The sequence below is a fragment of the Salvelinus alpinus genome, chromosome 5 (assembly GCF_045679555.1).
Source record: "Salvelinus alpinus chromosome 5, SLU_Salpinus.1, whole genome shotgun sequence".
Taxonomy (NCBI): Eukaryota; Metazoa; Chordata; class Actinopteri; order Salmoniformes; family Salmonidae; genus Salvelinus; species Salvelinus alpinus.
This window is the reverse complement of record NC_092090.1, coordinates 71,930,584-71,955,526: the sequence shown is the minus strand read 5'-3', so window position 1 is coordinate 71,955,526 and position 24,943 is coordinate 71,930,584. Positions and strand designations below refer to the sequence as shown.

Sequence of the window (24,943 nt, the reverse complement as noted above, 5' to 3'; positions counted from 1 at the left end):
ATAATAGGCGGTGTCAGAGGAAAGCCCATAAAATTGTCAGAGACTCCAGTCACCCAAGTTATAGACTGTGTTCTCTGCTACCGCATGGCAAGCGGTACCGGAGCGCCAAGTCAAGTACCAAAAGGCTCCTCTACAGCTTCTACCCCCAAGCCATAAGACTGCTGAACAATTAATAAAATCTCCACCGGACAATTTACATTGACACCCTCCTCCCTTTTGTACACTGCTGCTACTCGCTGTTTATTATCTATGCATAGTCACTTCACCCCCAACTACATGTACAAATTACATCAACTAACCTGTACCACCGCACACTGACTCGGTACCGGTTCCCCCTGTATATAGCCTTGTTATTGTGTTACTTTTTATTATTACTTTTTATTTTAGTCTACTTGGTAAATATTTTCTTAACTCTTCTTGAACTGCACTGTTGGTTAAGGGCTTGTAAAGTAAGTATTTCACGGTAAAGTCTACACTTGTTCTATTCGGCGCATGTGACAAATAAAGTTTGATTTGAAATTCTAGCTAGCTGGCTAAAGTTAGCTAGGCTAGGGGTAGGTTTAAGTTTAGGAGTTAGGATAAAAGGTAGGGGTTAGGGTTAGCTAACATGCTAATCAGTTGAAAAGTTGCAAATTATCCAAAATGCTAAAGTTGTCCATGAGGAAACTCGAACTCGTAACCTTTGGGTTGCTAGACGTTTGCGTTATATGCCAACCTGTCCTCCCAACCAACCACACTACTTTAGTTTTTGCCTTAAGTAACCATCTGTCTAATGTAACCATGCCAAGCGTAACGTATCATACTAATTTGAATGTCCTGGATTTACTATTTCTATGTTACGTTTAGTATACGAGACCAGGCTGCGCACACACACTGTACTGATACTGTAAGTTTTATCCCACATGGCAGTCATATAAATAACAAAAGTGCAGTCCGGGCATCAGCAGACACCATAAGAAATTAAATTATTTATGTGATTCTTAACTTGTTCTTCTGTATATTCTATGTGCCCCCAGAGAATAAAAACAGCTGTGACTCCTACAATAGAGTTGGATCCTGTCAACCATCTGCCAGAGGAGCAGAGCGAAGACACACCGGAGTCTGTTTCCTTGTTTATCATCACTCCTCTGTAAACACAGCCAGTATGTCTAAGTGTTTGCGTGCGTGAGTCAGTGTGACTGTGAGTGTTCTATTGGGATGGGGAGGTGTGGGTTGTTAGGTAGTTTAGAGTTTATGTAAATAGCTTTTTTATGTATTTTACCCTTGTCCCTCTGGTAATCTCTTCAACCAACTCCTCTCCCCCTGGACATAACATATTTTGTCTCCGAATTTGATTTTGAAATCCATGACCTCAATGGTCCAGATAGATCTTTGGCTGAGTAACTCTTTGAACCAACATCGCCATCTTGTGGCTGTTTCAAAGTTTTTATTCACACCGTGAGGTTCATTTGAGGCTCATGTGAATAGTGAACTCAGCGATTGACTGAACAACCACCAGGCTGGTCTAATATAGGAACATGCATATGATATTTATTCCTCTCCTAGAAAGATAATATGCAATTAGATGTATGGCGGTTATATGTTGTGCCTTTTACTGATAACTGTAAGGAGAGGAAGCACTGCAGTGTTGCCATGACCAGTGGTGTAAAGTATTTCAGTAAAAATACTTATGTTTTGTTTTTTGGGTATATGTGCTTTACTTTACTTTGACAACTTTTACTTTTACTTCACTACATTCCTAAAGAAAATTATGTACTTTTTACTCCATACATTTTCCCTGACACCCAAAAGTTCTCATTACATTTTGAATACAGTACATAGCAGGACAGGAAAATGGTCTTGTTCACACACTTATCAAGAGAACATCCCTGGTCATCCTTACTGCCTCTGATCTGGCGGACTCACTAAACACATGCTTCATTTGCAAATGATGTGTTGATGCGTGCCCCTGGCTATCCGTAAATTAAATTAAAAAAAATAAATTGGTGCCATCTGGTTTGCTTAATATAAGGAATTTTTAATTATTTATACCTTTACTTTAAATTTTGATACTTAAGTATATTTTAACAATTACATTTACTTTTGATACTTAAGTATATTTAAAACCAAATACTTTTAGATGTTTACTCAAGTAGGATTTTACTAGGTGACTTTTACTTGAGTCATTTTCTATTAAGGTATCTACTTTTACTCAAGTATGGCAATTGTGTACTTTCTACACCAGTGGCCATGACATCTGTTAGTGGGGAAAGTCCAGGGTTCTGTCATTATTTATCTGCTTTATTACACTTGAATGGACATGGTATCGTTGAAGTCTTAAGGGTTCTGGTTGGAGTTTTCTATTTGAATTGCTCTGCCACAGTCTGGGCCTTTGTCGTATGTCATGTTTGTTTGCAACAATGACAATTGGAGCTCAGCATTACCAGGAGTGCCTTTAGTCATTAAAAGATCCAATGACATTGGAAGTGGCATTGGACTATACGACTGAATTTACAGTGGGGTCTCTTTGGAGGGGTCACAGAAATATATAGACGGTGGGTTGTTTAGCAACAAAACCAATGCATGCGCAACTGTGGAGCAAAACAGTCAGGTTGACTTAGAATCAAAGGATTGTTGACAACATGTAAACTATATTTCCTCTCCAAATCTTTATTGAAAACATAAATACATTTGCACAATGAGCACTTGTTGTCTCTCAAATACATTGTTACATTTGTAATTTTAGCCATATTAGCATAGACGTGACAAGAGTAAAACACCTCAAAACAAGACATGGTATCAATACACAATGATCTAAAACGAGCTTCTTGTCATTGTTGCTAGCTATCTGACCGTCCAAAATCATAACAACACACAGACTTCTGCCCCATCGACACGCGTGTGTAATTTGTGACGTTGTCAGCTAACCCATTTATAAGATCAATTTGGTATAGTGACTAAGTGTAGATAACTTTGCCACTGGCCTTGTGCCCTGTATCAACATTTTTCTTTTTTTTGCATGATCAATATTTGATGAAGATACCCCCCAAAAAATATCATAGAGTATATCACCAACCCAGGTTGAGTATAATTTACAAATGCACAAAATATATATTTTAGAGGCGTGTTTAATCTCTTTTGATATAAAACAAGATCCTATTCAGTTTAGTGAGCTGTTAAGAGTGCATTTTGTTTTCACAAATTACAATGAGTAAATGTGGGAAGGTGTTTCACCTGTGCTGGCCCAGGTGCTATATAAGAGTGGGTGGCCCAGTGCGCCAGTGGTCTTGAAAGACGTAAAGGTTTAACACCTCTAATTTGGGCTCCTTAGTTGAGTTCGAGACGAACAATACTTTATCTGATCTTACCTGTTTTTTTGTTTTGCTCCACCTTTTTGGTTTGCGTCCTGTCTTTAAGTTTGGTGGGTTTTTCTTTTTGCTTGCCTCTTCTTGGGCAAATTTAGTGGGCACTTATGGTGGATGTCTTTTAGGTTCCAGTTGTTGCCCAGTCAACTTTCAGTGGACACCCCCATGAGTGTCTTTCAGAAACGACTCCTAAAATCCCACCTGTTTTGGTTGTTGTCAATGACTCTTTGTAAGTTCCCGCTTCTGTTTGAGCGACATTATTTGGTTTTCTTTCTGGGGAATGTAAAAGTATACTTTCTCTCTGGATGGTTTTCTTTTATAGATAAGGATTTCACCTGGATTCCATGTTCCTTATACTCTAGCAATGGTGTCGGATCAGAGATTAGTAGACATAATGTTGAAAACATGTTGAGTCTTTGTTATATTGGCATCTCAAAATATTTTAGTTTTAGGTTTCTGCTGCTTATTCTTTTTAATTGTTCTCATGTACCTTACATTTAGACCAAATATTTACATGTATTTTAAAATGTAGTTGTTTTTGTATCAAGCAAAAGGGTTTATGGAATAACAAACACTATTTCTGCATTAACTCTGTGATGCCTTTTAATCTAATGGTATAAATGTTTATGCTCATTATGCTTTTGAGATAGCAACTGTCTCCTTTTGAAATTTTACACAAGTTTGATTTGTTTCTTTCTTACTCTCTTAAAAAAAAATCTGAAACGTGTTTATTGTACAGTGGTATGTGTCAATAAAGAACATTATTGCCAAATAGGCTTGGTTTTCATGAGCCCTGTCAATTCATCAATAATGCATCCGTTATGAAGAACATAACACTAGATGGCAGCATAGTGCACACAGTAACATGCAGCTCAGGTCAGTGGTTTGTTGCCACCAAGGCCAGTACAAATGTCTATGATTCGTCATTACAAGCTAGTTAAAACTTATGTTATTGAAATTTGGAAAATGTATCAATTTGACGTTTTTTTAGCTGTGGTGTTCTGCAAAACTCACTCAACCACTTTGTCACTTGTATACAGGTGATAACTACCAGCTAGTGTTTATACTCATAACAAATGTCTAGCTGTAATTCTATAGTATAGCGTACCTCGGAAGCTAGTGGAAAATTCTTCCACACTTTAGACCAATACTGTATACTATAGTTATGATTGGGCATGCAGAACAATGTATCTGGCTAACTGCTTACAGTTATGCATCCACAAAATGTTAATTTCTCTGATTGGTCATAATTAATATTTTTTTGGGACAATGAAGCACAAATCACTTTTCATTCTTCTTTTGATACATTTTTATTGCACTCTGCAGGAATTCCGCAGGGACAGATCTGTGCATGCATGGGAGAGCAGAGAAGAGTGGAAGTCAGAGGCTAGTTGAATGCAGTGCCTTTGGAGGGTGTTAAGTTAATTAGCCTCACAATGGAGCAGTGCAGTTCTCTGAGCATTCAGCAGGGTCTGTGCCATAGGCCTGTACTGTGATCAATATCCCCTTCCTCTCCCCTTCATAACAGAAATGTATCGCGGTCACTACTGCTGGCGGGGATGCTAGATCAATAGCTGGAACACCAGTTGTGTGCAATGAATTATCAGGTAGAATAGAAAACAGCAGTAGTCTGGACCTTGTAGGGCACACGCGTCAAACTCATTCCATGGAGGGCCGAGTGTCTACGGGTTTTCGGTCCTCCCTTGTACTTGATTGATGAATTAAGGTCACTAATTAGTAAGGAACTCCCCTCCCCTGGTTGTCTAGGTCTTAATTGAAAGGAAGAAACAAAAACCCGCAGACACTCGGCCCTCCATGGATTGAGTTTGACACCCCTGTCGTAGGGTAAGATTTGAATAACCCTGCTGCAGTATTTACTATAGATGTAGGATCTTAATTTGATCCTACATCTTGTAGTGTACTTGAGGTTTAATAAGGCTTCTAAAGTTTGTAATTAAGAAAAAAGAGAAACACTTCTCTGCCAATAACAGCTAGTTCTCAGTTTTCCCTTCCCCATTCAGACCACTTTAAAACAGTTCTAGCTAAATTCTTGCTTGAGAAATTTCTCTTCGCTAAGGACCTATTTTTGTTTCTTTTTGATCATTTTAATTGAAATCAATTACAGTAAGGTACTTGATTTTTACACAGAAATGATATGATATTTGAAGCTCAACGCTTCACTAGGGCTTCCTTCCTTTTACAAGTAATACATGGTCTTCAGATTATTTTGTACTCTGAATTTCCATGACTCCCTGCTGAGGATGCTGTTGTGTGTATGCCCAAGTAAATTGGGAGAACAGTGGACTGTATGTGAGAGATACAAAAAGTAAGTTAGCTACTGTAAACTCTCATTTCAGTGTATGGCTAAGCCCAACTTACATGTGCATATATCAATGTTTACATGGGATTTTACAGACTGAAGTTCTACTTATCTGAAAATCAATGTTGCATTTAACATTTCAAGCTTGTTCACCCCGAGTACCCATATTTTCCTATTTGCTATGTGGTGATGGAAGGTGTCCTCTCCAGTTCTCTCAATGTATCCTTGAGATGGCAAATTGTCTGTTTGCTGCTAACAGTCCTGAGTGACTGAGTGCTCTTAGGGCCACTAGATGAATGTGTTTTTCATGTTCCCCCTGATTGAGTGGGAAGCAGGGGTTCTATCTGAAGCCTGGAGGCAGGCGGCAGCAGCTGAATATGCCTGAACTCTGGAGGAGCCTGATTGATTGATCTCCAAGTAATGAGAACATTGGTGAAGTGGGGGCGTGAATCTACCAGCCATCCTCAAAGGAGCACTAAAAGAAGGTTGGTTTGTTCACAAGAAAAACATGTTGGTTGGTTGGTGTGGGTAGACATAGCTGTTATGTGTTTGGTTGGTGTGGGTAGGTCGATTACTCCTACCCTTTCTACCTCATTACACTTTTTACTTTGTTTCATCCAGGCTTCCTTGTGATTGTGTAGTCTGGTCAGGTGAACTCCAGTGGCCTTTTGCCTTCTTCTTCACAGGGTGACAGATATGAATGTAGCAGGAGGAGACGGAAGGTGACATAAGCCAGCTCACCCCCTGTTTCATTGGGTTCTGGTCAAAGGTAGTGCACTATGTAGAGAATAGGGTGCCATTTGGGACACATCCTAGACAGGACAAGAGTGGCCAATCAGAGAACTGTCTTCCCACATGAAAAAATACTATAGTGTATACTTTGGTAGGAATACTATTGTATTCCCTTTGGGTTTTTTTGCAGACTTTTCTGTAGTATTAATTGTAGTATACAGTCAAAAACTGTAGTATTTACAGTTTACTATAGTATAAATACTGAGGTAAAAATCAAGTAGTGTATATACTATAGTAATTACTGTAGTGTTTTTGAGGATTGTAGTATTTACAGTACTGTAGTGTTTTTGAGGATTGTAGTATTTACTGTAGTGTTTTTGCTGACTGTAGTATACACTGTAGTATTTACTGTTGTGTTTTTGGGGACATTACTGTAGTATTTACTGTTGTGTTTTTGGGGACATTACTGTAGTATTTACTAATGTGTTTTTGTTTTATTATCTTTGACATAGAAGTTGTGGGAAAGAATCAGAATTCTGTGAATTTGACTGATACTGCATCTGAAAATGTTTTCCACTCAGCTGGTACTATTGCAGAGCTATGAGGGAAGTGTAACTTCTAACGTGGCCAGGTCAGTCGGAAGCAATTCCGTGTTAATCCGCAGTGCTTGTGAGCCAGAAGGAAGAGATGTGTGGTTGTTTACATTACACAGCAGCATTGGGAGGTGCCTCTTGAGTTTCCACAGAATTCTTAGCATCAAATAAATTCACCAGTGTCCCAGACAATGCTAAACAAATTGACACAGTGCAATTTCCCGTAGGGAAACAAACCCCAATTAGCAGGATGCGTTTCAGTTACACTGCAGGAGCCAAAACAAAGACACGTGTCATGTGTTTCAGTAGGTCAAGACACAAGTGTCATGTGTTTAGGTCATGATGCTTCTGTAGGACATACATGTAGAGCCATAAAGAATTCCCACAGTGTTATCCAGTCAGTTAACATTTCCTAAAGGTGACACTGGACGTTAAGATAGAGAGTGAATATTGCATCAGTTAAGATTGATTGTCTAAAATGACAGGAGTCAGATCTTCTTTTTTTTTACTATATCTTACTACACTAATTACAAAGCTGAGCAAGGTAAACCTTGAAACCTCGAGGAGAACCAGGCTCAGGAGGGGAAACCACCCTTTCTGATTTTTGGGGGAAGTTTGTGTAACGCTCGTCTTCCTCCTCGTCTGAAGAGGAGCAAGGATCGGACCAAAACGCAGCCGGGGTTGAATACATACTTATTTATTATTATAAACGAAGACGGAAAAAACACTTAAACAAACTACAAAATAATAAACGACGTTAACAGACCTGAACTTGAGAACACAAAACATGAACGCACGAACAGGTACAAATGAACGAACGAAACGAAACAGTACCGTGTGGTGAAACAAACACAGACACAGCAACAATCACCCACAAACAAACAGTGAGAACAGCCTACCTTAATATGGTTCTCAATCAGAGGAAACGTAAAACACCTGCCCCTGATTGAGAACCATATCAGGCTAGATTGACAATGAACCCAACATAGAAACACATAACATAGAATGCCCACCCAGCTCACGTCCTGACAAAGGAAATAAGGTCAGGAACGCGACAGTTTGACATATACTGACCCTGATCTAAATCATTGTGGTGTATTTATTTTGATCGGGAAAAAAAGTTGTTTATATCAAGGCTATGTTTTATATTCATGTTATTGTTGTTGTTTTTAAAGTCTTGATTTTCAGAAAGTTTCCTTAGATCAAGGTTTTGGTTCCTTAGTGTAAATTCCTTTAATTTCATGTAGATTTGTTTAGTCTTAATAATTTTCTATGACAGCTAGATTCTGTATAGATTTCTTTGAGAAAGGAAATGCAGATAGCTTGGGAATATGAACAAAATATTTTCAGAAAGTAAGACGCTTCTAAATTCAAAGAACAAAACAGACAGAGAACAGAAGCTGAATGTTGCCTCATTTAGACATATTTGGCACCTTCCCTGTTTCTGACGGAGTGAGTCATGGACATAAAAATGTATATGCAGGAACGGAAACAAACCAATGGACACCCAAACGGCAGGTAGCATACAGGGTTGGGGAGTAACGGATTACATGTAGCCTAATCCATCACATATAACTGATTTACAAAAAAGTATTACTGTAATCTGTTACATTAACAGCAAAAATATTGTAATCAGATTAGATACTTCTGGAAAACCTTGATGATTACTTGTAGGATTCCTTTTAATTTCAGAAAAAAATGTTAGTGAAACAAATATTTGACACCTTTCTGTTTTCTCAGTGACATTCAAATCAGCATTGAAAAAAGTCGCAAGTTTAAGTTTATTCCGCCTGAGCGAGTCTGACCACAAGTCAGAGACCACTATGATGATGCACCAACCGCATTTGATGGATTGCGGGAAAAGAGGAGGAATAGGCTTTTGTAGGCTACAGTTCAAGCTATGTCTTCCAATGGTGCAACTGCTGTCGGCATCCAAAAACTATCCAATTTGAATGAACGCTTGGCGGTAAGGATTACAGCAGTGGTGTAGCCTCCCACTGGGAACAAACAGGTTGAATCAACATTGTTTCAACGTAATTTGTCAACATATTGTGACGTGGAATCTATGTGGAAAATACTTTGGATTTGAAAGAAGTAACCAAGTGTTGTTTTGAGGGTGAAATTTCAACCACAGGATTATGTCATCATGGGAACCATTTTCCAACATAGGCAAACCTTGAAACAATGTCAGATCTTCAATATTATATCTACAGTCATAAAAAAAACTCCTACTGGAGAGTTAGTCTATCTACAGCTTTCCATTTGGTCTCCCATCCAGGGTTTAAACGAAACCCAGCACTACTTGGCTTTGATATTTGTCACTGACAAATACCAATGTACTATCGTGAGAATGGTTACTGAGAGGTCTCTTAATAACTAAATAGATTCGCTGTTGCTATCGAAGTCATTACAAAGTGTAGGTTTAACAGAGTAAATGAAATGTAACCATACTTTATCATCAATAGTACTATTTATAACTACACAGCAGTTGCGAAGTCATCAAAGGCTATTGTTTTAAATTCAACCCAGGTTTCAACAAAAAATAGACAATATATGCAGTATACATATCCTCAATGAGTGATCATTTGAGACAATGCTCAATTTGGTGAGTCGAAAGAAAAATAATTAAGGGTTACAGAACAAAATCGGTCTTCTTTATGATATACGGCAGGTAGCGTAGTTCGTTAGAGCATTGGACTAGTAACCGAAAGGTTGCAAGATCAAATCCCCGAGCTGACAAGGTAAAAATCAGTTGCTCTGCCCCTGAACAAGGCAGTTAACCCACTGTCCCTAGGCTGTCATTGAAAATAAGAATTTGTCGTTAACTGACTTGCATAGTTAAATGAATAGAGATGTTGAATTTAGTTTATTCTGCCTGTTCTTTGTAATTTTCTAAATGGATGAACAATTCCACATTGAACACTGCATGGTAATGAATTGGTTTGGTAAACATCCGTTTGGTGAGTAGGCTTAGTCTCTATCAAACGTTTATTGCATATTTTCAGTGTGGAACCTGTCAATATTTAGGAGGGTTATAGCCTAGGCTAACAAGTTCTAAATGGCACTAGCAGTTTGCAAAGTAGCCTCAGCGTGAAAATAGACGGGACGCAATTATTCCAAAACTGCAGCTCGTTGTTGGAACACATATTTCCCTACTTCAGTCAACCAGTCCATTTTGAATTTGTGATAAAACTGAAGTCATTTGGCAAGGAATGTAGCTACTGTACGTTTTTATAGGCATTTATTTCTGTAGGTCTAATGGGAGCGTGTGTGCGCACTCAGCACCTGTGTGTAGAGGGAGCGGTCAGAACGCAATTGAGTGAGTGAAACATGGAAGGGAAAGTGAATTTAGGGAGAAGAACTGTGCGATGCTTGGCTTGGTTTATTTTTTGTTGTGCCCCCACTGGGGAAACAGGGTCCATATTAGGGGATATCTTTAGATTACATGTTTTTGTATATTCTAGAGAGTACAGTGCATATTTCCAATGCATATTTTGAGTTTTGTGGATATGCACAATATCTTGAGAAATTCTGAATCCAGATATGTCTTTAAGAAATATACAGTGCCTTTAGAAGGTATTCACACCCCTTGACTTTATCCACCTTTTGTTGTTACAGCTTGAATATAAAATGGATTCAATTGAGATTTGTTTGTCACTGGCCTACACACAATACCCCATAATGTCAAAGTGGAATGATGTTTTTATTTTTTTATTTGTACAAATTTAAAAAAATGAAAAGTTGAAATGTCTTGAGTCAATAAGTATATTGTATTTGTCACATGCGCTGAATACAACAGGTGAATACCGTGAAATGGTTACTTAAAAGCCCTTAACCAACAATGCAGCTTAAAGAAAATAAGAATTAAGAAAATATTGACTAAATAAATAAACTAAAGTAAATAAAAGTAACACACTAATATAACAATGACGAGGCTACAGTGCATTCAGAAAGTTTTCAGACCCCTTGACTTTTTCCACATTTTGTTGCAAAAACAGGTTTTAAATTTTTTTATAACTGAAAAATTACATTTACATAAGTATTCAGAGCCTTTACTCAATACTTTGTGAAAGCACTGTTGTGGAAATTACCACCAGGAACACCTGAAGTCAATCTTAAATGAATCACTCTTTATTGACAGCAAGCTGGAGAGGTCACAGTCAAACTTAGATGCATAAAGCACCGGTCTGATGTGAGCTCTGCCAGGACAGTCCCGTTAGTTCTCTTATATACTTCTTACATAGACAAGCTACATAGGCCTGGTTCATAGGGTTGGTTCCTATATGTGTCTGGCCCCATCTCCTATCTTAACTTATAGAACATATTCTGTGTGTTCTGCCAAAAGGTCTGAGGAGGGGGTCATGACCGTCTCCCCCTCATATCTCTACCCAGCACCTACAGGAACCAATGACTGTATGAGACAAGATGTACAATTCAAGGCTGTCTCCAGACTATACATTTTTCCTCCACATTCCCTACTTTTATCACTTCTATGATAATAATCGTTACATTTTTTATGAGATAGACACTTTCAAACCCTTCATTCTGGGTTATACAATCTAATTAGTATAGTAATACTATCATCATAATAAAGGCTTTACTTATATTAACGGGAGTACATTTATTTAAAAAAATCACACACATACACAGCATGTTAATAACATAATTAGAGAAACTAAGCAAAAAACACACGCTGCAGCCCATTTGGCAATTTGGGATCCCCAACTTCTAAACAGGGATTCCAACCAAGTTGCAAGTGCCCACTTTGGTTGTGGGGAATTATTCTTAGCAACAGTGGCAATGTATTTGGCGAGATCAGTCATATTAGAAGAGTGATCTGGGACAAAAGTATAACGTTCATCGCCAATGATTGCACAAGTGCCCCCTTGATCTGCCAAAAGATAGTCTGTTTTGCAGAGCCAAAATTATTTTAGTTCCTCATTCAATTATTCCAGGGCATTTTGAGTAGCATTGCCATTTTTCTCTATGTGTCTAGAGTTTGGTCTAGGACACATTCAACTCCATACCAAGGGAAAAACACACCAAAGAACCTGGAGACAAGTGCCTGTGTGTGAGTGATGTCAGCCAGAGTCTTTTAAACAGAGCCTTCAAATCCTTCTTATTGTTTGGAACGGTTCTCATAGCTGTCACCACAAACCCAATAGTGCAAGCATTTGATCCATAAGATTCATAGTACATTGTTGGTCATAGTCTTAATAAAATACATTTTTCCTGCCAATGCAATAGTAAAGTTCACCACCCTAACTTCTGGGCCACTCCAGGCCTGCAATGTTCCCTTTGGCTCATGACTCTTTCTACGATTACCATCTTCTGGGCCACTACTCCGGGCCTGTGTTGGTCCCTTTGGCTCGGCACTTACCTCACCCTTATAGAAACATTCTGTCTCAGAATCAGGCCCCCTTTGTACATTGCCTCCTGCCACAAATACATTTGCACATAAATCATTCCATGTAACCAATAACACCTTAATTGCTCCACTTATATAGTTATAAACATACTAAAAACTTGCTGAAGTCAATTAGTCAGTTACAAAAAATGTGTCTGTTTCCAACAGTCACTCACCTGGAACAATGATCCCTCACATGTTCCACACCACCTAGGAACCATATTGACTTTCACAGGGAAGAGAGTGAACACGTTATACCAGTTTCACACCAACCTTGATAAGAATGAGTTTGGGGTTAACCCAAGCTACAATCTAGTAGCTCTCCTCACATTTTAGTGGCATCGCTCTGTCTCTAGAAGCCTCGCCTTTCCAAATCAGAATTAGAACTATTGATTAATTATCCAACCTAAATTTAGAATGACAGTCCTTAGTGCTTCACGTTGGTTCTATCACTCGAATTTAAGACTCTCAATTTAGCACACACCGACACTGGAAGAATGTACATTTACATTGACATACAGTATATTCATCTTATATTTCGAGCATTAACTTTTCTCATCATGGCCCCCATTTGTGGTAATGACAGATTGGTATCTCAATGCATTCTTAGTCTAAATTATTATAAATTCTGCTGTGTGCAGACCTCTTGGACAAGCCTAAATCAAATATGGCCATGGTTGACCACCCCCCTCCTTTACGACATTCATTCTTCTGGCGTTTCTTCAGTTTCTTCTTCAGATAGCTTTACAGTTCGTCCTCTCAATTGCACACATGTTCAAAGTGGATGGCCCTTGATAATGTCCCGATTCCAATATCTGGGGAATAATCAGATTTTCCCAAGCAGACGAATCTCTCACCTGAGCCGCCACCACCATCCTTTACAGTCCATTATGTCATGTTCATTTTCCTACCAGTACACCAGCAGCATGAGAGAAGTTTGGATGGGATCTCTCTCCATGGTCACTCCACATGGACCCATGTCACACTCCTGAGATAAAAGATGTGAGAGAAAAGGCAGTTGATAGCTTCGACTGGATGCTGTGTACAGGTTGGCTCGGACTCAGATTTTAGGTAGAAGTGGTGAAAGACCATAGGGAACGCCATTGTCACCATTACTTCAGCCAGTTAGAGGAGGTGAGGCTCACACTTTCCTTGGTCAAATGATCCCTTCCATGCATCTAGATACCATCTGTGGTCACCTTCACCATAACCTCAAGAGAGGACAGACCAGAATAGTTTAGTTTAGCATTTCTGATTCAGTAAATCCAGACAAATTATTCGTTGTATTACAAATGAATTCTACTAAAAATACTCTTAATACAGATTTCTAAGACAAATGTCAAAGAGAATAACAAAACACAGTTGAAATCATTTTTTTTCGGGTTTATACTCCCTTATCATCTTGCCGATCTCACCACAGAGTTACAGGGTCAGGGAGTTATAGGGCTAATCCTTCGGGAGAAATCCCAACCATCCAGCAGACCCAATCTGGTGAGATTTGTATTGAAGCAAGACAAAAAGAAAACAAACACACTACACTTTTTCATATGAAACTCCTTATCCTCATTTGGACAGATGGCTCACATTGTGATTCATTCGTCCCAAAAACAGCAACAAATTTTAAAAAATGAATTAGAATAACAAATCAAATTAGAATGACAACTCCATAAGGAAATAATTGTATCCCATAAGGCAATAGTAAAAGACTAGACTAGAGACAGGTGTCCCTTTATTCAGGGGCAGCGCTCTCTCTCTCCTTCTCGTAGTCCGAATCACACATAGGACTATTGCTAAATTATAAACTTCTTCCTAAATATCAGTGTTTACATATTACATTTAAATCTCACCCAATGTCTCTAGCCTTTCTAGTGAGGGTGATCAGGTCTCACCAGAAAGTCAGAAGAGAGGTCAGAGGTCATTCCATCCCATTAAGTGAGTGTTTCTTTCCCTGTACCTCATACTCATTATTTAACGATATTTCAAACATTTTGTGTATTAGGTTTATATTGGATTTTTCAGGACATTTCTTATCAAGATCATTTACATGTGTGCAACCAAAACTCGGACAATAGATACTTCAGAAAATGTAATTTGTGTGCCCTTTAAGGTGCATCCTTTCCAAGCCATGGAAAAACCCACTAAAACACTCAAAAAAGACTCCACACAATAAATCAAACACTGTATTAACACCACTAACAAATATTCTTAAAAGGTGGGTTGTGTGTGGGTGCTGGCGTGTGTGGTAAAACGTAGGGTAAAAACAAACAAAATGGCCAGACCTTACTTAATTTGAGAGCTACCTTAACAGCCAGATTTGGGTACCTTTATACTGTATAGTATACAGTCTTAATAACTGCTCTTCCCAATCACCTGCCTCTGGAAGCCTTTCAAAGGGAGAGCTACAGAATCATTGGTAAACATGTTAAAAAAAACTTGGTAGCGGACATTCCATCAGTCCTGGAAGAAAGAAAATAAACATGTACTTAGTTATCACTATGCTACATTTTAATCAGTCCTAAAAATTCTTAATCCTAATCGAGTTTGTAACAATTGCGCAGGAGAAGAAGGCTGACGTTTTACATGTCCCCAACCGATTGTGTTTTTTTGTTCGTTTATTTGCATTGTTTGTAACTTAGTTTTTTACTTATTTTGTATATAATGTTGCCGCTACCGTCTCTTATGACCGAAAATAACTTCTGGACATCAGAACTGTGATTACTCACCACGGACTGGCAGAATCCTTTTTATCCTTTAATGAGTCTGACGAGCCCGACGCGAATGATATACTGCTTTCTCAGGAACAGGCCCAGATCCCCGTGATTTGCGTGAAGAGGAGGTGGAGAAAAAGGGGCCAGAGAGCGGGCTGCCTTCTGGGAATTCGGAGACGATCGAATAAACCTCCACTTCCTTCCATTCTGCTTGCAAACATGCAATCTTTGGAGAATAAAATAGATGTCTTACGCGGAAGATCAAACTACCAACAGGACCTTCAAAACTATAATATCCTTTTTGGGCTAGGGGGCAGTATTCGGAATTTCGGATGACTGACATGCCCAAAGTAAACTGCCTGTTACTCAGATCCAGATGCTAGGATATGCATATAATTGGAAGCATTGGATAGAAAACACTCTGAAGTTTCTAAAACTGTTAAAATAATGTCTGTGATTATAACAGAACTGATATGGCAGGCGAAAACCAGAGGAAAATCCATCCAGGATATGGGATTTTTTTGATGTGAGTGGTTTTCCATTGAAAGTCTATTGACTATATAAAGGTTTAGGGCCCAGAATGCAGTTCCTATGGCTTCCACTTGATGCCAACAGTCTTTAGACATGGTTTCAGGCTTGTTTTCTGAAAAACGATGAAGAATAAGACCTTTTGGTAAGTGGTCTATGGAATCATGCAGTACTGGTTTGCGCGCGTGACTGTGTGCGCACTCTTCGTTCTTTTTCCTTTCTATTGAAAGCTATTGGCTATTGTCCGGTTGAAATATTATCAACTATTTAGATAATTGACAACCTGAAGATTAATTATAAACATCGTTTGACATGTTTCGACGAACTTTACCGGTAATATTAGGATGTATTCGTCTTTGGGATATAAAGAGGGACTTTATCAAACAAAACGACAATTTATTGTGTAGCTGGGACCCTTTGGATTGCCAACAGAGGAAGATCTTCAAAGGTAAGTGATATATTTTATCGCTATTTCTGACTTTCGTGACGCCTCTGCTTGGTTGGAAAATGTTTGTATGCTTTTGTATGCGGGGCGCTGTCCTCAGATAATCGCATGGTGTGATTTCGCCGTAAAGCCTTTTTGTAATCTGACAAAGCGGCTGGATTAACAAGAAGTTAATCTTTTAACCGATGTATAACACTTGTATTTTCATTAATGTTTATTATTACTATTTTTGTTATTTGAATTTGGCACTCTGCAATTTCACCGGATGTTGTCGAGGTGGGACGCTAGCATCCCAATGAGCCCAAAGAAGATATTTTACGCTTCACGGAGTCGTGGCTGAACGATGACACTATCAACATACAGCTGGCTGCTTATACACTGTACCGGCAGGATGGAACAGCGGCGTCTGGTAAGACCAGGGGCGGTGGACTATGTGTTTTTGTAAATAACAGCTGGTGAACGATATCTAAGGAAGTCTCGAGCTATTGCTCGCCTGAGATAGTGTGGTCTACAGCTTGTCATGAGATACTCTATCTACCTAGAGAGTTTTCATCTGTATTTTTCGTAGCTGTTTACATACCACCACAGACTGAGGCTGGCACTAAGACAGCATTGAATGAGCTGTATTCTGCCATAAGCAAACAAGAAAATGCTCACCCAAAGGCGGCACTCCTAGTAGCCGGGGACTTTAATGCAGGGAAACTTAAATCCGTTTTACCAAATTTCTATCAGCATGTTAAATGTGCAATCAAAGGGGAAAAAATCTGGACCACCTTTACTCCACACACAGTGAAGCATACAAACCTCACCCTTCATTTGGCAAATCTGACCATAATTCTATCCTCCTGATTCCTGCTTACAAGCAAATATTAAAGCATGAAGCACCAGTGACTAGATCAATAAAAAAGTGGTCAAATGAAGCAGATGCTAAGCTACAGGACTGTTTTGCTAGCACAGACTGGAATATGGATTCCTCCGATGGCATTGAGGAGTACACCACATCAGTCATTGGCTGCATCAATAAGTGCATCGATGATGTCGTCCCCACAGTGACCGTACGTACATACCCCAACCAGAAGCCATGGATTACAGGCAACATCCGCACTGAGCTAAAGGCTAGACCTGCCGCTTTCAAGGAGTGGGACTCTAACACGGACGCTTATAAGAAATCCCGCTATGCGATCCAACGAACCATCAAACAGGCAGAGCGTCAATTCAGGACTAAGATCGAATTGTACTACACCGGCTCTGATGCTTGTCAGATGTGGCAGGACTTGCAAACCATTACAGATTACAAAGGGAAGCACAGCCGAGAGCTGCCCAGTGATATGAGCCTACCAGACGAGCTAAACTACTTCTATGTTCGCTTCGAGGCAAATAACACTGAAACATGCATGAGATCACCAGCTGTTCCGGAAGACCTTTAAGCAGGTCAACATTCACAAGGCCGCGGGGCCAGACGGATTACCAGGACGTGTACTGCGAGCATGCGCTGACCAACTGGCAAGTGTCTTCACTGACATTTTCAACCTCTCCCTGTCCGAGTCTGTAATACCAACATGTTGTTTGTGTCCAAGAACATGAAGGTAACCTGCCTAAATGACTACCTACCTGTAGCACTCACGTCTGTAATCAAGAAGTGCTTTGAAAGGCTGGTCATGGCTCACATCAACACCATTATCCCAGAAACCCTAGACCCACTCCAATTTGCATACCGCCCCAACAGATCTACAGATGATGCAATCTCTATTGCACTCCACACTGCCCTTTCCCACAATCTCTATATGAGAATGCTATTAATTGACTACAGCTCAGCGTAGTCAGTACATCACTGAGACCAAGCTTCCTGCCATCCAGGACCTCAATACCAGGCGGTGTCAGAGGAAGGCCCCAAAAATTGTCAAAGACTCCAGCCACCCTAGTCATAGACTGTTCTCTCTGCTACCGCACGACAAGCGGTACCGGAGCTCCAAGTCTAGTTCCAAGAGGCTTCTAAACAGCTTCTACCCCCAAGCCTTAAGACTCCTGAACATCTAATCAAATGGCTACCCAGACTATTTGCATTGCCCCCCCTCCCCCTCTTCCATACCGCTGCTACTCTCTGTTGTTACCATCTATACATAGTCACTTTAATAACTCTACCTACATGTACATATTACCTCAACTAACCGGTGACCCCGCACATTGACTCAGTACCAGTACCCTGTATATAGTCTCGCTATTGTTATTTTACTGCTGCTCTTTAATTACTTGTTACTTTTATTTCTTATTCTTATCCATACTTTTTTAAACTGCATTGTTGGTCAGGTGCTCGTAAGTAAGCATTTTACTGTAAGGTTTAGACCTGTTCTATTCAGCGCATGTGAAATTGGATTTGATTTGAGTTTACTGCATCTTAGGCAGGAAGTTTTGATAAAACCATGCGTATACAGAATTAAACTTTAGACACATCAGATGATAGTGTCCCGTCAAGCGGAATAGGCACCTTCTAAAGTAAACAATTCCAGAGCCCCTTTCTTGTAATCTTATCATTTTGACCTGTTGCATTGACATATGTCCCTGTGACATCAACTAGTCAAAATATGAAACCTGTTGTTTAACAAATCTGCTAGGTCCTTCAAAAAGTTGGTGCTGGCTTATCAGCTCAATATTTGGTACTAAAAACATTTACTTGGATCTACTTCAGTTCTGGACACAGTTCCACGTAATGGAACCAGATCATTGTTTTAGATGAAATTACCTTCTTACTTACTTAAATCACTGGTATATTCAAACTACTGAATTGAGAAATAATAATTGTAAATGGTCAAAAAAATATCTTATTCAATTATTCATAACACATTTTCCTACTGTATCCCTTACAGCCTTTTTGAGTTCAGTGAGTAAAGGGAGCTTATTTCTAACCCAAACAGATGCTTCTAATTTAATATCAGTCCCAATTCTCAATCCCTCTGTTCGTCATATGACCTTGTATTGAAACATTTACATCTTCAAGTTACTAAGACATTGCATTATTAGAGTGCTATCTGAATGCTACTGATATTACCATTCATTGTGCTACTTTCACTAGTCTCGATATCTGTTTCCTTCAACTAGGACTCTCAAGACCCTCCCAATCACTACTCCTAATACAAACGGATCACTCTCAAATGTTCTGCTTTTACCCCTATTGTAAGGTTTAAAAACAAAACAAGCATTATAACTTTCTCCTTTTTGGAAGGCATTGTTCTAATTTTAGTCTACCCTAACAATGTTACTCTATATATTTTTTAGCAATTTCTGTTGGATATTCACTTTCTGCTTCACACTTATTAAATGTCTATTATTTTAAGATTGACATGTATTGTGATGAATTTATAAAATACATCAGCCAATTCAAATGGAAGAGAAACTTTGGAGGTAGCTTCCTTTTTTAAGGTAGCTCTCGAGACTAGAGTCTCTTTCTGGGATCAACTTTAACTATAACAGGTCTGGCACTGTCTATCAGTCCCCTATAGATGGCGTGCTATGTCCATAATAAGTCTATACCTAGCAAGTTAAACAGTTGAGTAGGTGAATACAGAAAATCATGTTCAACATTCATTGTTTGCTTTCAACAGGGCATGGGTTTTATTTGAAAATGTATTACAGGGGTGGAGGAAATCCCATAAGCGTTTATAGTTTTATTGGTTAGGGATAAGTCAGGTCCCGTACCTTTACCAAAAGTGGATATGCGCCAATCTTTGTCTGAGACGTTATTTCCCAAACCCTTTAGACTCTAGCTGGGCTCTGGCTGGGCCACTCAAGGACATTTAGAGACTTGTCCCAAAGCCACTCCTGCGTTGTCTTGGCTGGGGGCTTAGGGTCGTTGTCCTGTTGGAAGGTGAACCTTCGCTCCAGTCTGAGGTCCTGAGCGCTCTGGAGCAGGTTTCCATCAATGATCTCTCTGTACTTTGCTCCGTTCATCTTTCCCTCAATCCTGACTGGTCTCCCAGTCCCTGCTGCTGAAAAACATCTCCACAGCATGATGCTGCCACCAACATGCTTCACCGTCGGGATGGTGACAGTTTTCCTCCAGACGTGATGCTTGGCATTCAGGCCAAAGAGTTCAATCTTGGTTTCATCAGACCAGAGAATCTAGTTTCTCGTGGTCTGAGAATTTTTTAGGTGCCTTTTGGCAAACTCCAAGCGGGCTGTCATGGGCCTTTTACTGAGGAGTGACTTCCGGCAGGCCACTCTACCATAGAGGCCTGATTGGTGGAGTGCTGCAGAGATGGTGGTCTTTCTGGAAGGTTTTCCCATCTCCACAGAGGAACTCTGGAGCTCTGTCAGAGTGACCATCGGGTTCTTGGTCACCTCCCTGACCAAGGCCCTCCCCTGATTGCTCAGTTTGGCCAGGCGGCCAGCTCTAGGAAGAGTCTCGGCTCATCCAAACTTCTTCCTTTAAAAAAGAAATGTAGATCTTTTTTTTAACCTTAATTTAACTAGGCAAGTCAGTTAAAGAACAAATTCTTATTTTCAATGACAGCCTAGGAACAGTGGATTAACTGCCTTGTTCAGAGGCAGAACAACAGATGTTTACCTTGTCAGCTCAGGGATTTGATCTTGCAACCTTGCAGTTACTAGTCCACCGCTCTAACCACTAGGCTACCTGCGCCTCACCTGCTGCCCCATTTATAGAATGATGTAGGCCACTGCATTCTTGGGGACCTTCAATGCTGCAGAAATGTTTTGGTACCATTCCTCAGATCTGTGCCTCGACACAATCCTGTCTCGGAGCTCTACGGACAATTCCTTCGACCTCATGGCTTGTTTTTTGCTCTGACGTGCACTTTCAACTGTGGGACCTTATATAGACAGGTGTGTGCCTTTCCAAATCATGTTCAATCAATTTAATTTACCACAGGTTGACCCCAATCAAGAAAAATCCCAAGGATGATCAATGGAAACAGGATGCACCTGAGCTCAATTACGGGTCTCATAGCAAAGGGACTGAATACTTATGTGTCACGCCCTGATCTGTTTCACCTGTTCCTGTGATTGTCTCCACCCATTCCAGGTGTCACTTATTTTCACAGTGTATTTATCCCTGTGTTTCCTATCTCTTTGTGCCAGGTCGTCCTGTATGTTAATCAAGTCAACCAGAGTGTTTATCCCGTTCTCCTTTTGCTATTCTCTTTTTGCTAGTCTTCCCGGTTTTGACCCCTGCCTGACTCTGGACTACTTTCCCGCCTGCCTGATCATCCTGCCTGCCCTGAACTTGATTCTGCCTGCCCTTCGGTACCTTTTGGACTCTGAACTGGTTTTGACCCTTTTTCCTGTCCACGGCCATTCTCTTGCCTTACCCTATTGGATTAATAAATATTTTAAGACTCCAACCATCTGCCTCCTGTGTCTGCATCTGGGTCTCACCTTGTGCCTTGATACTTATCTAAAAATAATGTATTTCTGTTCTTGTATTTTTCATACATTTGCCCCACAAAATCTAAAAACCAGTTTTCGCTTTGTCATTACTGGGTATTGTGTGTTGATTGATGAGGGGAATTTTTTTTAAATCAATTTTAGAACAAGACTGTAACATAACAAAATGTGGAAAAAGTCAAGGGGTCTGAATACTTTCCGAATGCACTGTATCTGTAAGGTCCCTCAGTCAAGCAGTGCATTTCAAATTAAGTTTCAACCACATAGACCAGGGAGGTTTCAAAATGCCTTTCAAAGAAGGGAACCTATTGGTATATGGGTAAAAATACAAAAAGCAGACCTTGAAGTTATTAATTACACTTTGGATGGTGTGTCAATACACAGAGTAACTACAAAGAAACAGGTGTGCTTCCTAACTCAGTTGCAGTGAGGAAGGAAACCGCACAGGGATTTCACCATGAGGCCAATGGTGACTTTAAAACAGTTGCAGAGTTTAATGGCTGTGATAGGAGAAAACTGAGGATGGATCAGCAACATTTTAGTCACCCCACAATACTAACCTAACTGACAGAGTGAAAAGAAGGAAGCCTGTACAGAATAAAAATATTCCAAAACATGCATCCTGTTTGAAACAAGGCACTAAAGTAACACTACAAAAAATTAGGCAAAGCAATTCACTTTTTTCCCTGAATACAAAGCATTACGTTTGGGGCAAATCCAGTACAACACAATACTGAGTATCACTCTCCATATTTTTAAGCATAGTGGGGGCTGCATCATGTTATGGGTATGCTTTTAATCGTTAAGGACTGGGGAGTTTTCCAGATAAAAAAGGCTTTATCCTAAAGAAACACCTGGTTCAGTCTGCTTTCATTGATTCAGGGGTGTGAATACTTCATTTTCAATAAATATGCCCCAAAAATCTAAAAATATGTTGAATTTCTTTGGGGGACTACCTACAGTAACCATCTCTTTATCACAAATACATTAAACTATTTTCCTCAATAACATACTTCAAAATTTGATATAGCTCTCAGCTATTCATGTAATTACTGATGACATTACACTAAAATATGGTGGTGTACAAAACCACTGAAATAACACCCTTTTATGAAAGATTTTTGTATTACATTAAATTTTCCCTTTATAGAGGCTAACAGTCAAATTAAATCTAGAAGAGGCCATTGACAGCTAATAACAGAATCTAAAATAGCTTGAGTGAAATAGAACACTAGGTAGTTGGCGTTTAGCTTAACTAACAAATTGCATACATTATAATGGGTTGAAGTATAATTGGCGTCTCATATGTACACATAAAAATATAAATAAATAAATATAAATTGAGACTTCGTTTGTTCAAACAAAACCATTAGGAGCTTAAAACATTCATAGACTAAATAAAAATCATTGTGGCTGCCATTTTGTCTCACAGAATTGCATACAAAACTATCCAGCTATACTCGCTTCATTATCTTTGAATGCGAAAATCCTTTCAATATTCAATCAGTCATAACAATTGAACAATACTAAATGACCAAATTGATGACCAATTGAACAAAACTAAGTCTAAATGACACCCAAACTCATCACCGTTATGTTGAACATGTTATCTGAAGATTTCAAAGATGAAAATATTCTTCTATATATTACATATCTTTAAAACAGGATAAATTAATGACACGGGACAGTTAGCTTGCTTCTTTTGGAAATTACGTTGCTGCGTTGTGTTGAGGAGGTGAGGAAGATGACCAAATGCAGTTGTTAAGATATTACCTTCAGATTACGTTGCCACCAGTGGCGGTCGGTGACGTTTAACCTGGATTAGCCCCTTTTTTTCAATTTTCACCTAAAATGACATACCCAAATCTAACTGCCTGTAGCTCAGGCCCTAGCTCAGGTACCATTTGAAAGGAAACACTTTGAAGTTTGTGGAAATGCGAAAGGAATGTAAGAGAATATAACATATTAGATCTCGTAAAAGATAATACAAAGAATAAAACAACCGTTGTTTTGTATTTGTTTTGTACCATTATCTTTGAAATGCAAGAGAAAGGCCATAATGTATTGTTCCAGCCCAGGTGCAATTTAGATTTTGGCCACTAGATGGCAGCAGTGTGTGTGCAACGTTTTAGACTGAGCCAATGAACCATTGCATTTCTGTTCAAAATGTTGTATCAAGACTGCCCAAATGTGCTAATTTGTTTATTAATAACTTTTCATGTTCAAAACTGTGCACTCTCCTCAAACAATAGCATAGTATTATTTCACTGTAATAGCTACTGTAAATTGGACAATGCAGTTCGTTTAACAAGAATTTAAGCTTTTTGCCAATTTGAAATGTTTATTTCATTCAGTCTTGACATAACCTGCGGGGAGCAGAGAGCATTAAATGCTATTTGTCTGAATACCAGTTCTCCCTCACTCTTTTCTCCTTACATTTTCCATCCTATATTGTGATAGGCTAACCTAAAGGTTATTACAGTGGCAATGGCAGATCAATATTTAGAGTCAGGGTTATGAGGGGAGGGCAGATGAGAAGGGTTGAAACAGGGAGATCTAAATGCAGTTATCATGTCCTTCTCCTTAAATTCCTCCATCTTCTTAACGGGCTTGGTCTTTAAAGAACACATCCCTGCAGGAAAATGTTGAAACCTTGGTACTGTAGATAGAAACAGATCTGAGAAATTATGGCTTCCTCCAAGGCTGATGCTTATGGCTGATACAGTCTTCCTAGGGTGCTCTCTGCTCAAGTGTTGTTGTCTTACTGTGGGACATTAGCATTCACCATGTGAGCTGAACCTCTGAGTCCTGGATTGAGTCCCGAATGGCACTCTACTCCCTATACTGAAGTGCACTATTTCTGACCAGGTCCCAGCACTATGTGCACTGTGAAGGGAATAGGGTGCATTTGGGACAAGGCCCCTGAAGAATCTCCCTAGACTCCCATCCTGAGCACCCTGAACAGCAAGACCCATCTGGACTTCAGTAGACAGCCAGTCCTTCTCAGGTTCATACATCAGACACAAGATCTAGCAGCACTCATAGAACAATGATGATGAAACTAGACAACATCATACTGTACACTTCCTGTGCCCCCCCCCCCCCCCCATGAGAGGGAACCCAATGAGTGTAAATTTAGCAGCGAGGGCTACAGGACAATGTCTACAATGCCTAGGAAATGGGGCTGCTGACCGTAACATCACACTCAATGTTAGACAATGTGGACGAGATACCAAAGAAAAGGAGATGAAAAAGCTAATATTAATTTAACAAAAATAATTATAATTTCTCAGTAATCTTCACACGACCTCGATGTACAGTATTGTTAGCTCAGGGTGCATTCCCGAGAGACTCTCCCTGAATGAGAATTCCAAGCTTGGATTCACAAACAGCCCTACTTTACTCTTCATACTGCATCAACCCTTTTTCACCAAGTAAAATCAATGCCTGATCTTTGGTCTGTTGA

At 39.5% G+C, this 24,943-nt stretch overlaps 1 protein-coding gene across 2 annotated transcripts in view; it reads left to right on the top strand.

Moving 5' to 3' along the window:
- Nucleotides 1–4,126, top strand: part of LOC139576701 (sodium- and chloride-dependent GABA transporter ine-like) — a 58,274-nt gene extending 54,148 nt beyond the window's left edge. For both annotated transcript variants that reach the window (XM_071403045.1, XM_071403046.1), the window contains one exon: nucleotides 1,017–4,126. In XM_071403045.1, coding sequence (XP_071259146.1) covers nucleotides 1,017–1,133 — 117 coding nt within the window. In that variant the 3' untranslated portion in view covers nucleotides 1,134–4,126. The remainder of the gene's footprint in view (nucleotides 1–1,016) is intronic.
- Nucleotides 4,127–24,943: the final 20,817 nt, after the last annotated feature.